Consider the following 17,577-nt stretch of genomic DNA (forward strand, 5'->3'; position numbering starts at 1 on the left):
TAAAGAGCATAATAAAATGAAATTGGCAACAGCATAGCTAACATAATTGACTGGCAACATTCTGGAAGTGGCAGCTTCCTATCCTGTATGTACACTTCTGCGGTCAGAGGTGATGAAAATAATTGCTCTGAGTAAATTTGACAGTAGAGTCTGAATAAGAGAGACCAGGAGATATACTATTTCACACTGTAAAGTGATGAGCACTTCCGTAATTGCAGGGTTCATGATTTTGGCTTTAAAGCAGCTTTGTGTTATTATTAATTTTGTAATTTCTTACAGTCATTTCCATTTGATATGGTAAAACTAAGTATTCATCATTAATCATACAAATATCATTTAAATTTTTAGTTTCCTTCACATAGCATTTTCTGTAGTACTGTTAGACTTTTACAGATATCTGGAGCACAATAATACAACATTAGGTAATTTATCTGTCACCAATATTAATGTTATTGAGTTATTACCTAAAACCAGCTTCAGCTGAAAATTAGTTATTTTCCAAATTACAATCACAGGAATTGTAGCTTTTCTTTATCTTTTTAAGTGTGTAAATTCAGGATGTAAGCAAATAAAATGCTTATTTGCAATGAACATAACTACAAAGTTCCTCAGTAATAAAGATTTCCAAGCAGCAGCACTTTGCATAAAGTGACATCAATTTGCAGTTTATTATCAGCATTACTATTGCATTATTATATTTATAATTATTCAATCTTGGTGACTGTATACTTTACTGGTAAACTTACACATATCTCCTGTCATTCTTCCATCTCAGATTAACAAACTCTGTGTAACATACGATTTAAAATCTGCAATCTGAGCATTCAACATAAACCAGCTCATAAACATGTAGCAGAAGAATTGTTTCAAACAATTATGACAGAGCAGTCAGTGTTTTGTCTGTGCTCACTTGTTCTACATCAACACAAAATAAAAAGTATGCATCTACCTTAAATTTAAAAGAAGTGCACTGAAATATACAATACACATTCAGTTTATTAGCAACTGATATAACCTAGAATTTAGCTCCATCAAACATTAAGAATGTAAAGACAACTTGTGCGCAACTTTGCACTTAAAAAATGCCACATCAGCCGTTCACTGAAATGGAAGAATATAAAGAGAAACAACACATTTTTAACTTGAGTTTTAAAGCATATAACATACAAAAGATGCGTGATTTGTGTGCGAACATCCATGAAAACTCTGATGAAATTACTGTTTGTGTTACAAGATTGAGCATTTTTTTTTATTCTTCTTGTAGTTAGCCTTAAGAGGAGGCCTTTCTGAAAGCTGGAACTTGCGCACTATTCGTACCAGCTCGTGAAAAGCTTGGTCAACATTTGTGCGCAGTTTAGCACTGCATTCTATGTAAGGAATTTTCAGCTGACTTGCCAGAGCATGAGCGTCAGCAACACTAACCTGAAACAAAATTAATAGAATTTATTTTCCGATTTTTTCTTTATTTTGTTCTGGGGAGTGGGGGGGGGGGGGGGGGTGAAGAAGGCAGTGTATGAGATCTCTACATTTATAACTACATCGATACTCTGCAAATCAGTGCCTGGCAGAGGGTTCATCAAACCACCTTCACAATAATTCACTTTTATTCCATCTTGAACAATGTGCAGGAAAAACAAACACTGATATCTTTCCACACGAGCTCTGATTTCCCTTATTTTATTACGATGATTGTTTCTCCATATGTATGCTGGCATCAATAAAATATTTTCACATTCAGAGAAGGAAGTTGGTGGTTGAAATTTCTTGAGAAGATCCCGCCTCAATGAGAAATGCCTTCATTTTAATTATGGCTAGCTCAAATCCCTGATGTCTGTGAAACACTCTCTTCTATTTCTTGACAATATACAACATGCTGCTCTTCTTTGAACTTTCTCGATGTATTCCTGCAATCCTATCTGGTAAGGATCCCACACTGTGTGGCAGTACTACAAAAGAGGCCAGACAAGCGTAGTGTAGACAGTGTCTTTAGCAGATCTGTTGCATTTTCTAAGTGTTTTGCCAATAAAATACAATCTAATTTCCTTTCCCACACAACATTTTCTGTGTGTTCTTTCCAATTTAAGTTGTTCAAAATTGTAATTCATAGGTATTTATTTGAATTTATGGCCTTTAGATTTGATTGATTTATTGTGTAAATGAAATTTAATGGATTCCTTTTAGCACTTGTGGATGACGTCACACTTTTCATTATTTAGTGTCAGTTGCCAATTTTCACACTGTGCATATATCTTTTCTAAATCTTTTTGCAATTTGTTTTGATCTTCTGATGACTTTACTAGACAATGAAAGACAGCATCATCTGCAAACGATCTACGATGGCTGCTCGGATTGTACCCTAAACTGTGTGTATAGATAGGGAACAGTAGAGCGGCAATAACACTACCTCAGGGAATGCCAAAAAACACTTCTATTTTACTGTAAGTCTTTCCACCCATTACTATGAACTGTGACTTCTCTGACAGGAAATCATGAATCCAGGTGCATAACAGAGAGAATATTCCATAAGCACAAAATCTGATTGCAAGTCACTTGTGAGGTATGGCATTAAAAGCCTTCTGGAAATCTAGAAATACAGAATTAATTTGAAATCCCTTGTCAATAACACTCAATAATTTGTGCGAATGAAGGGCTAGCTGTGTTTCACAAGAGAAACATTTTCTAAATCTGTGTTGAATGTATGTCAATAGCCCATTATCTTCGAGGTAATTCATAATGCTCGAACACAATATATGTTACAACATTCTGCTGCATATCAACATTAATCATACGGGCCTGTAATTTAGTGGATTACTTCTACTGGCTTTCTTGAATATTGGTGTGACCTGTGCAACTTTCCAGTCTTCGAATATGAATCTTTTGCCAGGCGAACGGTTGTATCAGTATACTCTGAAAGGAACCTAATTGGTATACAGTCTGGACCAGAAGACTTGCTTTTATTAAACGAGTTAACTTGCTTCACTACTCCAAGGATATCTACTTCTAAGTTACTCATGTTGGTACCTGTTCTTGATTCAAGTTCTGGAATATTTGTCTTCTCTGATGAAGGAACTTCGGAAGGTTATGTTTAGTAACTCTACTTTAGCAGCACTTTCATTGATAGTATTTCCAATGTTATCGTGCAGAGAAGGCACTGATTGTGTCTTGCCGCTATAAAACTTTATATGCAACTATAATTTTATTTTTGGAGGATTTTGAAGTTATACTATTTAGTCTTGCTAAGACAACCCTGTGTTTACTAACCCCTATCAAATGACTTAAGGCAAATTATTTCCTTTTCTTATGTTCACCCAAATATGTCTTTCACTGCTGCAGTACAACCAGAGATTTTTAACTATTAGCGACAAATATCCCTTAAAGTTATTTTATCATTATAGGGTGTTTCATTTAAAGATTTTTCTAATTATTCTTTACACTCATTACAATGATGGGTGTTTTCCTGATTTGTACATCTCCCAAGTATACATACAACTCATTGTTTGCAAATAAGCACACACTTTATGAGGATATTTCAAAATATTCTCTTGGATACTTTTGCTATCTGAATCATAGCTATACCTCATTTTTGGTTATAGGTTGTTGGAGTGTTATTATTACTATTAATCTTTACTCTTATGTTTGGCAAACCCTGAAAATACATTGTGATGTAAATTTCTCTGAAAACTTTCCCCCCTCCATATTTTTGCTATTTTAAAGTTTAATGTATACTTAACAAAGTATAATAGCTGAAGCATACTGACTTCAGACACAAAGGAATTACAGACATTGGCTGCATGTGGGCATTGATTTAAATTAATGGGGAATGTCGAATATTTGTGCTGGACCAGGATTCGAATCCTGATGTCCTGCTCACTAGATGGATGCTCTGAGCACCAAGCCAACCAGACTCACTGGTTATTGCAACTGCACAGACTACCCTAGCACGCCTCCCATCAGATCTGCATAATGCAGCGAGTAATGAGGATAATGGGCAAGTGGCACTACATTAGTAGTGTGTGCATAAGTTGAGAATTTGGATCTGATGGAAGGCTTGCTAGGGTAGTCTATGAAGTTGTTGTGACATCTTTGTTCGGATGGCTTAGTGGCCAGAGCACCTGCCTAATAAGCAGGAGACACAGATTTGAATCCTGATCCAGCGCAAATTTTCTACTTTCCCCATGCCTGCTTGCTGTCTATATCTGTAATTCCTTTGTGTCTTAATTCATCATGGCTGCTGGATCACAATGATGTGTGTTCTTTCAGACATGTAAAAAAGAACAGACACCACATATAAACATACTGACTTCAATGTCAGCATGTAGAGAATTCATCCACACCACAGGAGACATTGGTTTCACAGATGTTGACACACAGAGCTGCAAATATTTCTGACGATCACCTGGATTCTGATAATGGATATGTGCAAAATGTTTTCCAAAGTAATGCCTTTCCTTGCAGTGTAGATTCCAGTAACTATTTCTGTAGGCAAGACAATAAATGCAACATTACATTTATGTGGTCAGCATCAAATTATGCACACCAGGGAGCAACACAGAAGAAACCGCTGTATGAATATTTTTGTTTTAGGTACTAAGGCTGACTGTGCTGAAGCTGATCTCAGACACACAATGCAGCCTTGAAAAGACCTTCATTTAAACTACCTCTAAAACAGCAAAAAGTGACCAAAAAACCTTTTAACTTTTACTTTCCACCAAAATTTGTGACTTTTCCTCATTTCTTACAGCTTAAATAACAATATACTGCAATTAGCTGAATTTTCATGATTTTGTGGCATATACCTAGGACAGTGGAACAAGTCTTGTGCAACTTCTTCTTAGAATATTACTGTTCTGATCATTACAAAAGTATTTACGCCATATTTTGCCACCTCATAAAATATATAGATTTCCATGCTGCCCATTATAAGGTAACTTTTCAGTCTTATTTCATGTGTTGCTGTTGTTACTCACTCCACCAGTTACACAGTACCTTTTTTTTGCCTATAAAGGGCATTTTGAATTATGTCACATAAATGCACTTTTCTAATGAAATTATTTTGCTCATTACAAGGCAACTGATGATACACTGAGGAGGAGTCTCATCCCAATTCTTTTTGCAACAGTCTCAGCAGTCAACTGCTACAACAGTGAAAATGGCAGATAGAGATGGAACAGAACAAGAGGTCGGTGATGCACCATCAACTGGAAGGAGTGCTGCTTTGAATGTCGTGAAGGAGAGAACAGGTCCTACTGTATATGCCTGCCACCAAGTGGATGACTATCATCAGTGTCCTCCCACATCATTTGATGAATCAATGTTGCATATCATAGAAATACGGATTAAGATGTTGCAAATGAAAAAAACACCAGCACTTGGACTTTATCACTGGAAGAATTGGAGGCAATGATTAGTATCATGTTTGCTAGATATGCTTTTTATGCTACAAGCATTCCCAGGGATGACCTTTGGTGGCATTCTTGGGGCCTAATTTTATCAGGGATAAAATGACGAGAGGAATTCTGTTAACTTACCACATTCCTCCACTTTGATGAGCAGTCATTGTGAACTCAACATATCCCTGCTGACAAGTTCTGAAATATGGAACAAGTTTTGTACAAACTGCCTCCACTTTTACTGCCCTGGTGAAAATATTACAACTGATGACCAGTTACTTCCAATCAAAGCAAGGTGCAGGTTTACAAAGTTTATGTCAGACAAAAACTTGATAAATATAGACCCAAGTTCTGGATAACTGCAGGTGTGACATTCAAGTACAATTGCAATGCCTTCCGGTGTCTTGGCAAGGAGGAAGGCCATCTAGAAAAACACCAGTTGGGAGAGTATGTCATTTATTCACCTTGTGGAACCATTTCCAAACCAAGCATGGAACATAACAATAACCAACTTCTTTGGTTTACCAAAAAACTTCACCAGAAGGAAATGTCATTAATGGGAACAATGAACAAAATTCACCAATGAATCCCCAACTGCATGAAGGAGGACAATTCTGACTTACATTCTGTTAAAGACTGACAAACCAGATTGAATCCTGACAGTGCACCAAGGGAACGAGAATAAGAATGTTGGTAAACTACATCCTGAAGTAGTTGTGAGTGAAGACAAAATTAGAAACTGTTACCTTATATAACATACTAAAGCATGGTGTAGATGTCACTGATCAAATTATTTGTGAACTAGCTGAGTATCTAACATTGCCTCTGTATGTATTTATTCCAATCTTCTATTAGTTCATCTCCTCCACCCCCTTTCTCTTTTGCCTCCTCCACCTTCCCCTTTATCTGTCCATCTCCTCCTCCCCTTTATCTACCCCTCACCACGTATGCACATTTCACATATTTTTCACCTATATTTAACAATTTCATGCATATTTGTACACATACTTCACCTGTATCGCTAGCTACTTTCGCCCACCAGTTTCATTTTCATGGAGCTCAATGTTTATAATGTAGTGTCTCCTGAACTATTAGTCATACAATGATATAATTTTGCAGGTAGTCAGTGAAATGTGTTGCAAATAACGTTAGTAGTAAATCAGTAGCAAATTAAAAGGTCATGCCTGATGGGGCAGCTTTACTGCATCAACAGGAAAACTTTTTTCCTTCTATAATTTTGTTGGGGATATCAGTGAGAAAAGTTTCATAAACGTTTGAAATTGTGTGTTAAGTTGGTTGCAAGTCAATAAATGCTCCCAGGTGTTGGATGGATGTAGTCTAGTTATTTACGAGGGGGAGAAAAATGGGAAATTCATTATTACATCTAACATCTTTATTTCTTAATATTTTTACACCAAATTTTGATCACCATCAAAGTATTCTCCATTGGCCATTCAAACGAACCTTCCATTGTTTGAAACAGTTTTTAAATTCACTTATTGAGATGTTTGTTATGCCTTCCAGTGATTTTTGTTTCACCTCCTCCACAGACGCAAAACATTTTCCTTTCATGTCCATTTTGAGTCTGGGAAACAAAAAGAAATCACAGGGAGCTAGATACGGGTGAGTAGTAAGGGGGGGCGGGGGTGGACAATTGGTATCATGCCATTTTTGGTCAAAAACTGCTTTAAGGAGAGGGTGGTATGGGCCGGGGTGTTGACATGATGGAAGAATCACTCGCCTGAGCGCCAAAGATCTGCCCTTTTTTTCTGGATACTCTCCCTCAATCTTTTCGAAACCCCCCAAGTGGAACTCCTGGTTGACAGTTTGACCTGGTGGAACGAACTCCACGTGCACAACACTTCTGCAATCAAATAAACAAATGAGCATTGTCTTGATGTTTGACTTCACTTGGTGAGCTTTTCTGGGACGAGGAGAGCCACTTGTCTTCCACTGGCTTGATTCCTGTTTTTTTTTCGGAGTTGTATCCATAGCACCATGATTCATCACTAGTAATCAACTAGAAAAAAAATTCAGGATCCTCTTTGAGCTGATTTTGGAGCTCAAAACATGCCTGAAGTCGACACTCCCTTTGTTCATCTGTGAGAAGGTGAGGGGAAAATTTTGCTGCAACCCTTCTCATGTGCAAATCTTACGATAAAATCCTCTGAATTGAACTCCATGATATTCCAGACATCTCTCAGAGTTGATCAATGGTTTGGCGATGGTCTTCACAACCTAGGGCAATGATTTTGTTTATGTTTTCATCGTTTCTTGACATTGAAGGGCGTGCTGAACAGGGTTGGTCTTCAATTCACATTTCTCTATTTTTAAAATGTGAAAACCACTCATATACTGGTTTTACTTGGGACAGCATCCCCATAAGCAGTCTTTAGCATTACAATAGTTTCTGCGGACCATTTCCCCGAAAGGAAACAAAATTTCACAGCCACACGTTGCTCTCGACAACCTGCCATCATGTTTTCATCGAAATGAAAAAAGTTGTTTTACTAAAAGAACTCTCACAAGTGAACTGACAGACTCAGTGACAGAACTTTGCACACTGACTCATGTAGCATGATCGTAACGGACACATGGTTGGACAATGAGTTCCCCCACTCTGCCTCCCCACCGCAGCCCAATTCGTTATTTTTGGGTCACCACCTCTCTTATCCATCATGGGTACACTTCTTTTTCACCCTCACACTTTCTATATGTAGGAGCTTCTCACCACCACAGCGCTCCTTTCCAGTGATGTGTCTACCAAATTTGGTTGAAATCAATCCAGTGGTTTAGGAGAAGATGTGCGAGCTTACATACATCCAATTTTATAATGTGTATGGATAATCAACTAATGTGGTTTGCAGGAGATGGCTGATGCATGTCTTTTACAATACCCTAGCCATGGCAGCAAAAAAATGTGTGGATCAGCTACAGTCAAATAACCAAAAATAATGTGAAGAGGAAGGTATTCATTCCTCACCTGCTAAATGAATTCACAAATCTGGAATAAGAAAGAGTGAGACAGGAGAAAGAAAGTCAATATAATGAAGAAACAGATAGATGTAGGACTGGATCAAGAAAGTGAAACAAGTGTGGAAGTGGAATGTGCAAGTGAAACAGGAACAATGCTACCTCTGAGAAGGGAAAAAGAGCGGTCTGAGGTAACAGTAAAAAAGGTATCAATTATTGCTCAAAGTGTGATTTCAGTACTTAAAGTAAAAAAGCAAAATAAAGAAAGAAATGTTAGGTACTTTAGAAGCAGGTCATATTTCTGCATAGACATGCAATGTTTTGTATCCAAAACAGAAATCCAAAAGTTAGAGCTTCGAAGTAGAGCTCTAAAATGTGTACATGACATACAAATAAATGCAGAAAATATAATTCTTGCTTTAACTGTGTATTGGATTTTTAATACGTATCTCATTGGGGGTCAAATGACACCTTCTCACTATTCTAGCGGGAATTATGATGAAAAAAGAAGTACTGTTTTTATGATGAAAAACCACCATGCATACTGCTTAAAATATGGTGATACAAAGAGTTACAGCCATGTTGAACATGGATGTCTTATTAAACAATGAGAAATTTAATTTTATATTTTTGGTTATTCAATACAGTTTGTCTTCACTGCAAATAGCAGCCTATATTATAATAATAATAATAATAATAATAATAATAATAATAATAATAAAAAACAATAATAATAGTAGTAGTAGTATATCTGTAGACATCTTTCATTACAAGGAATTGGACATGTCTTGGTGTTACAATTTATTAGCAACAAAATCAAAGTAATTCACTTATACAGACATTTATACACTTACAGGTCTCGAATGAAACGTATGGGAGCGACAAGGCTGTGGCCTTACGGTAGGAACCATCCTAATATTTGCCTGAAATAATTTAGGGAAACCATGGAAAACCTAAATCAGGATGGATGGATGGTTGGAAGGATGGATGGATGAAGATGGAGCCTCCACCCTCCTGAAAATGAAGCCTCTGTTTACAACAGTGCTACCTCATTCAGTTTACCCCTGATGTACAACACTGTTTTACAAGTAAGTTATATAATGATGGAAAAGGCTAATGCTACACTGTTCGGTCATTTCTCTCTCCCAGTCACTGCACAAACTACACATGCGTTGTTTCATAACTTTACATACACTATCAGTGGATGTCGGGACTGTTTTGTGCACCACAAGTTCCTATTTGCTAGCCTGAAAACTGAGTCAGTATTCCCCAATAAGCATGAGGATGCTGAGCTCAGCAAGAGGACAAGGTGTTAGTATTATACACTGCACAGCTTTGAGAGTGAGTTTTCCAGATAAGGAATAATGTTAGATGGCTTGTTGTTGTTGTTTTAGCAATTTCTTCAATCTCCTTTGGCAATTTATTGAACAGTTTTATTCCTTGGTAGAAAATGCTATTTTGAGTTTTATGTTTATTATTCTTGATAAAAGTAAGTTCAGTCTAGATCCCCTTCCACAGTCATGGACAGAAATGTTAGAGCAATAATTACCACTGTTATTTTTTGTGTGTACTTCTGGTCAGTAAACATATTCAAACAGTGCAGTTAAAATCCCAGTGTTTTGAAGAGAGCTTTACAATGAGCGCAACTACCTTTTATTTTGGTACTATTCTTATGGTTCTTTTCTGCAGTTTAAAAATTGCATTCATATTTTGTGCATTTGATATCCAGGAAAGAATGTCATAGTTAAAGATTGAGTGTACATAGGAATAGTATGTAACTCAAAGACACTGGCTGCTACACACTGATGACAGGACTCCAGAGACATAACACACTGGTGATACTCTGTTTGCAGGTATCTTTCTGTGTTCACACCAATTCAACTGAGAATCAATATTAGTTTCCAGAAATTCTGTATTTGTTACACTATCTACAGAGGTGCCATCCACATTTAACTGGACAGTGTCATTTTTCCTCTTCAAACTGAAATTTGTGCAATTTGTTTTCTTTATGTTCAATGTCACTTTATTGGTTATTGGCCAATTGTAAACTTACTTGTGGGTTTCATTTGCATTTTCTGCAAGGAGTTCTCTTGTTTTCTCAGTGACTATAACACTGGTGTCATCAGCAAAGAGAATTTCTTCTCCATAGCTAACACTAATGGGAAAGTCATTGATGTGTATCAGGTACAGTATTGGTACTAAAACGCTACCCTGAGGAACTCTTATTTGAATGTATTTAGGCTCTGATAAGTGAGTTACTAAAACTTGAGACTTATCGGAAGTATGTGTTAGCTTTTTTTCTTTTGTACCCTATCTGCTATCTATGATCGGAACCAGTCATTAGCTACCCCACTTATACCCAACGCTTCTAGCTTATTTAGTAGACCCTTATGGCCAACAGTATCAAAAGCCTTAGGAAGATCTAAAAATATGACTGACACACTCATGTTTGTCAAGAGCATCAACTACCTCTTTTTTCAATTCCACTACAGCTGATTCCACACTTCTACCATTTCGGAAACCAAACTGTGATTCACTTAAACGGTTGGATTTATTCAAGTAACTGATTCTATTATTTTTAAGAATGGTAACAGCAGGAAAATGGGCCTGTAGTTTTCTATGTCTTCTGCATCACCTTTCTTTATCAAATGTACAACTCTTGCCTGTTTAATACTTCAGAATTTTCCCTGATGTTAATGATTTGTTATGTTTTTTAGGGATCTTGTATACACGCTATGCATTGTTTCAGTACAAACATTGGTGCTTCATCTAGGCCTAATGACTTTATTTTTTAGTTTCTGTACAGTTTTACTGGCTTCATGCTCTGTAGTTGGTAGCAACAAAATGGTACTTCATGCATAACTAGCTTAACACTCACTGCTTCCCTCGTAAACACTAAATGCTCTGCACAGATTTTTTTTGTTTTTCTTTCCTCAAATTTTTATTTTGTTCACAAACTGCTAAACCTTCTAAATTTTTCATGCTAGTTAAGTCCATTTCCAACTGTACTCCTGACCAGAAAGCGATTGTGGTAGCTAGAGTCCAAGATTTTCTTTAATCGTGCTTCTTGCATTCTTGTGGTGATATTTCCATAGACATTTTCATCCCCTAACATATATTTTTTATGTCTAACTGAGAAATGAAATGTCAGTTTTCATAGATTTAGTTTCAAATTTTTTTTACTATAATGAAATACTTTCTTAAAAATTTTCATCCCCCGTTTCACCCTCTTTGGGGTTGAATTTCCAAAAAACACTGAAATGCATTTCTTTCAATTTTAACAGAGAAACCAAATACAAATTATCAGAGATTTAACTTCAAAAATGCTTGCATAATATTTCCTTAAAAACTTCCAGTACCTATTTCACCCACATATGGGTGGAGTCTCCAAAAACAGTGAACCACATTGTTTTTATATTTTTTTTCTAACTGAGTAGTCAAACACCAGTTTTCATAGATGCAGCTTTCAAAATACTTTAGTAGTTCTTTAATGATGATCTACTCTTAATAAATCTTTCACCCATTCTTTCGTCCCCATAGGGGTTAAATTTCCAAAAATTCGAAAACACATTTATTTATTTCTGAACGAGAAACCAAATACCAATTTTCATAGATCTAGCTCCCTTAACAGAGACATATTTTCAAACAATTGTTTGTCCCCTATTTCATCCACTTAAGGTCGGAACTATGAAAAACCCCTTCTTAAACAAAGTCTACAGTACTTGGTCAACACCCTCTCCAAATTTCAAATTTCTACCCTTAGTGGTTTGGGCTGCATGAAGATGAGTGAGTAAGTGAGTGAGTAAGTATGCAAATCAGTCAGTCAGTCAGTCAGGACATTGCCTTTTATATATACAATTATTTATTCATATAGTTTGCTGGGTGGTTTGGAGCATTTATCACTTTATCCCTCTCTTTTACCAGTATGTTACTATGTCTTTGTTTGTCATTAAATGACTTTTTTGCAGCAATCAGCACCTTCCTATAAATATTTTTGTAACTATGATAGAAATTTTAAGACTTCTGGCTCATTAAGGCACTTTTTCATGGAACTTTGTTACTTAAGGGTTTGGGAGGACTTCTTAATACCTGCTGTTATTCATTTGCTTTAGTGAGACATTGGTACCAATGTGGGTACATTTGGAAATGTCTTTTCAAAGCTCAATTTAAATAATGTTGAGAATTTAGATATTTCACATTTACATTGGTTTTTCCATGCACTTCATCCCAGCTTCCATTTGCTAGTTCCTTTGAAAAATCTTGACACATTGCTTAATATATCAGAGATTCTCTCTCATACAATGGATCGTGCACCATTTTGAGGAAGAATATTTCTGTTTTAGCCTTTGAGCAGGTGCGCCGTTTATCATAATATGAGTGGGCACGCGGAATACATTGTAAGTATGTAAGGAATAGCTGTCTTTATGTTACCGAGGTAGGTGTGCATTAGCAAAATCACAGTTTAATTCAACAATGACATAATAAACTTACATTTTATGAGCTAAAGCTTTGTTTAACTAAACAATAATAAAATAAACTTTCTGTATACCACTCTGTTACCACCTGAAAGTGTTACCTCATAGTGACGACCCACTCAAAGCATCAAACAGCACAGTTGCATCAGATCCCCGCCAACCACTTATTTAATGTCTAATTATCTCATAGATGAGTGCCTCATTATGGGATTGTGCTGCTAACTTGTAATCTGGGTAATTTTCTTGCATGGACTGTAAATTATTTGTCACATAGCTCACGGTTTATTTTATATTACGCCTGCTGACTTGAACATATGACAACACAGCTTACTACGGTATTAGCTGAAGCAGTAATGAAGGAATAGGTATGGGCTCCAATTTTAAAACAACAAGGGTTGTCACACTTTTTACTTCGGCACACTTGCTCAGGGGTTAAAATCAAATGTTGTATCTCAGGATAAAGAGCTTTGGCAAGAATTTTGGGACACACTATATGTAAAGAGCTTGTATAGGATGAGAGACATTGTGTACCATAGTCTCCCACAGTAAAGATTTTAATAAAAATACCTATGCATTACGTTAGTCAAAATGCACAATACAACCATGTTATTGAGCTTAACCTTTTGATTGCAGTGGACGACCACAAAAGTACAAGTAATACAAGCCCCAAGTATGATTGCCTGCTGCAGCATTTCACTACCTTAGGATCTGTGGTGTGGCTGACTACTGTAAATGTTCTGACACATATGCTAGATGATCATTTACATCTAGTGGAATACAGGGTCCATTTGATTGCAGTGCTACTATGGATTCTCACTAAACTTTATTGTTTGCTTTAAATCCAACAGATGGAGTCTCAGCATACAGTATGTGACTTCATTGTTAATTGTTTAATTGTGATGGGCCTGCAACAGACTTTCTAGTTTTTTTTTTTTTTTTTTTTGTAACTCCTAAAGTGCAATTCAGGTTTAGGTTGTGAGTTAGATTTAAGCCTTTTCAACAGGCCAACAGCCCACTTTATAGTTTATTGTAAATTTAACAGATGGTGTTTCATAGCATATCCTGTTCCTCTGCCTAACCTGCATGTTGTTGTTGTTGTTGTTGTTGTTGTTGTTGCTGCTGCTGCTGTTGTTGTTACAGATGGCAGTATTAATGTAAATAAATACTCTCCCAGTACCTTGTTCAAAGCCTGGAACAACAAAAAGTCTAAGAAATGATGAACTAATCAGAAATTATTTCTCAATGGCAGCACATTTTTTGACAAGTATTTGGATGTACCATCTGAGTATATACCAGATGGTTTTAGGATTAATTATATCTTCTACAATGAACTATCCATTGTTATGAAGACAAACACCTATCTTACAAAATTTTTGAGGCTTTTGTGGCCCCTTATTTACATATGGCCTGTTGACTTATGTCTGAAGATCTTCAGTCAACATTTTTTTAATGGAATTTCTTCTCTTTCACCAGCACAAATGGCTGCATTGTCAAAGGTTTACCCTATGCTGCTGGTGGCAGATCGGACTTGAGTGCACAGTTGGAAATTATACATACCTGTTGCACCAATGTTTGAGGGCTTTTCCCTGGTCATTACTACCATGGGTCAGTCCTTGTTCACTGCAACAGTTGTTTGCTGCACCACGAGAATCTAGGAACCACATAGTGTGAGGCTTTCTTCTTTCTAGTTAAAACTACTGAAGGACTCAGGACATTTATTTGAGAATGTTGAAGAAACTAAAACTTTGACCAAACAACTTTGATATTGTTTATTTGTTTACCAAAGTACCACTCTGTGCCGTTCTGGAATATATTGATTTTATTTTTCTGCAGGACATCACTGAGGTTTTTCATAAATGACTTACCATGAGCTGTGAACAGCCGGAAGGTGTCACTATATGTAGTCCCCCTTAGTTCAGTGGCTGTCAATTTTTTCATAGAGCACTTCAAAAAACAGGCACTGGACGTGGCTCCATAACAACTTTAAATTTGCAATGGAGGGACAAATAGCTTCCCTTTATAGGTTTGCTGGTTATGAGGGATGGTTAGAACTTGGGCCACAGCATGTATCCAAAACCAATAAACATGGACTAATAATTGCACAAACAGTCAAATACAGGACGCCCAGGTTAAATGTTCAATAATGTAAAATGTAATAATTTGAGAAGCAATTGAGATATTTATTGATGGTATGTTTCTACAAGTATGGTAACTCAATTTTTTTGTTGCACCTAATACACATCAATAAGCACATCATTAGTGGCCATATACTGTGCAAACACAGCATAAAGATTACTTTCAAGTCGACCTAGAAGATCACAAATTGTCTCTGACTGGCAAAGGATAAAACGGACCCATTTACAACGTGTGGAATACACCACATATTGCGTACAGCTGAAAAAGTCTATGTCGGAATGACCGAACAATCCATCAATAACAGTATCACCAAACATATGCAGTACTGCAGCTTGTGGCAAGTGAGAAACTTGCCATGGCAGAGTATGTGCTGTCACATATCAACCAGTGAATGAAATTCACCAGTAAATGGTCTCTTGCTATGGAGAAGCCACTGGCATTCATAAACATGGCAATAGTTTTAAAAAGAATGAAGAAAGCCTCAAGGCAAGTGGATCCTGGATTTCTGTTCTGCAGCAAATGACTATTGCAGATAAGAAGGGCAGAACCACGGAGGTGTAGACCATCACTATTTTTTGGCACAGCTGAGTACATGCCACTGCTGTACCTAACACCAGAGGCCATAGAAGTGGGTCAGACCAGCACCAGCCAGATGTAGTTATAACGGGAGCTACCTGCGGATATGGCAAGTATTGACTCCAAGGTGTTGGGTTGATTACTACACATTGCAACAAAGTGGAGGCATCAGAGGCACAATAGTACTGATGCAGCAGAAAGGCAGAGCCACTGTGGCTGGTATGACGTAGTTCCTTCACGGCCCAGCCACAGTTCATTGTGGCTTATGTGACAAACAGATGCTGCAGCAAAATGATGACGGGCTGAGTCCTGACAAATACTCGTCATTTTTAGTTGAAGGTATCACAGTCTGCCAACCAACAGGCTGGAGGGGGGACTTAGAACTGTTTACAGGTCTGTGCAGACCGGTAAGTGAGCACCTCTGGACTCTGTCACTGCTAGCTGCAGCCCTGCTGCTTGCACCGAGCTCAATGCTGTGAACTTGGTGCCCACCAACTGGTTGGTCACCTGAAGGCCTACTTCCGCTGCGGCCAGCCTCCTACCCAGGGGGTCGATCTTACAAGCCCAGGGTCGTGTAGCCACACAGCAGCCACTGTTTGCACAGGCAAACTCCTCACTGAATGCTTCTACTCGTATGGAAGGACACCGGTACTCCTGTGAGCCCTCCCATTCACAGCGTGACCACAGTGCAATTTGGCAAGAACTGTCCAGTGCAGCTGTGAAGCCCATAATCTGCAGTGCAGGCAAACTGCTTACCGTACACTGCAGTAGTTGGTCACCTTGTGAGGTCGTTGCCGTCATCACTCTACTGGCTGTCGATAACGCTCTACTCTGTGCCACTCACGGTGATGACTACTGACTTCTTGACATAAATGACTCAGTTCCACCAGCCACAACAGTTGTCATGCACTCCTGACAATTATAAGCAGTGTCAGACGTGCAACTGATGTCTGCAGCAGGTTCTCGAAGCACATCTACAGCTGCCACAATGTGCCGCATCAAAACCCATTTTATGGTGGATGCAGCAGACATGTATGTGGAGTGAGCAGGAACGAAGTTAGTTCTGGGCAATCTGATAGTATGGTTGACAATCTGAACTGCATAGGCTAGGCAGTTGTTTATGAGTTGTTTATGTTCCAGAAGTGATTTTATCGTACGGACTGCAAGTTCATCTGGGTGGAAGCAGTGTGACAGACACATGTAATGGTGTGAACGCTAAACGTGCTTGTCCTCATGTGGAGCTTTAAGAGCCTCTGTAGAGCTATGTTAAGCATTGGGGGTATTTTATGGGTTTATGCAGGGCAGTGCAAGTTGTGGATTCTTCCCATTGGATGCCGCCTTGTTAGACTACAATAATTACCAATTACATGGAATTGTTTCAAGTCTATCTTTCTGACTTTGCTCTCAGAATGGTAAGCAATTAGTGGGGTACGATACCTTGTTTGAGGGTAATGGTAATGAAACTGTGTTGTGTATGTGGGTAAACCAATCATCTGACTTGTCTCTAAATTACTTATGTTTCTGGGAATGCTCTGCACTTAACTAGGAAACAATCTTCTTGACGTATACACTGAGGTGACAAAAGTCGTGGGATACCAATATGCACACATTCAGATTTTGATAGCATTGCGTACACAATGTATATTAGGGCAGTGCATTGATGGAGCTTTCATTTGTACTCAAGGGATTCGTGTGAAAAGGTTTCCAATGTGATTATGGGCACACAATAGGAATTAACAGACTCTGAGTGCGGAATGGTAGTTGGAGCTAGATGCATGGGACACCCCATTTCAGAAATTGATAGGAAATTCAACATTCTGAGATCCACAGTATCGAGAGCGTGCTGTGAATATCAAATTTCAGTCATTATCTCTCACCACAGACAACACACCAGCTGATGACCTTCACTTGATGACTGAGAACAGTGGCGTTTGTATACAGTTGTCGGTGCTAACAGACAAGCAACACTGCACAAGATAACTGCAGGAATCAATGTGAGAACAAAGGTATCTGTTAGGGCAGTGTTG

General features: G+C 37.8%; 1 protein-coding gene across 1 annotated transcript in view; it reads right to left on the minus strand.

Moving 5' to 3' along the window:
• Window positions 1–1,190: 1,190 nt before the first annotated feature.
• The window catches only part of LOC124721564 (ras-like protein 2), an 89,987-nt gene continuing 73,600 nt past the window's right edge, over window positions 1,191–17,577 (minus strand). The window contains exon 4 of the mRNA XM_047246602.1: window positions 1,191–1,422. Within this exon, the coding sequence (XP_047102558.1) occupies window positions 1,228–1,422 (195 nt within the window). The 3' untranslated portion in view covers window positions 1,191–1,227. The remainder of the gene's footprint in view (window positions 1,423–17,577) is intronic.

Source organism: Schistocerca piceifrons, chromosome X (genome assembly GCF_021461385.2).
Source record: "Schistocerca piceifrons isolate TAMUIC-IGC-003096 chromosome X, iqSchPice1.1, whole genome shotgun sequence".
NCBI classification, from domain to species: Eukaryota; Metazoa; Arthropoda; class Insecta; order Orthoptera; family Acrididae; genus Schistocerca; species Schistocerca piceifrons.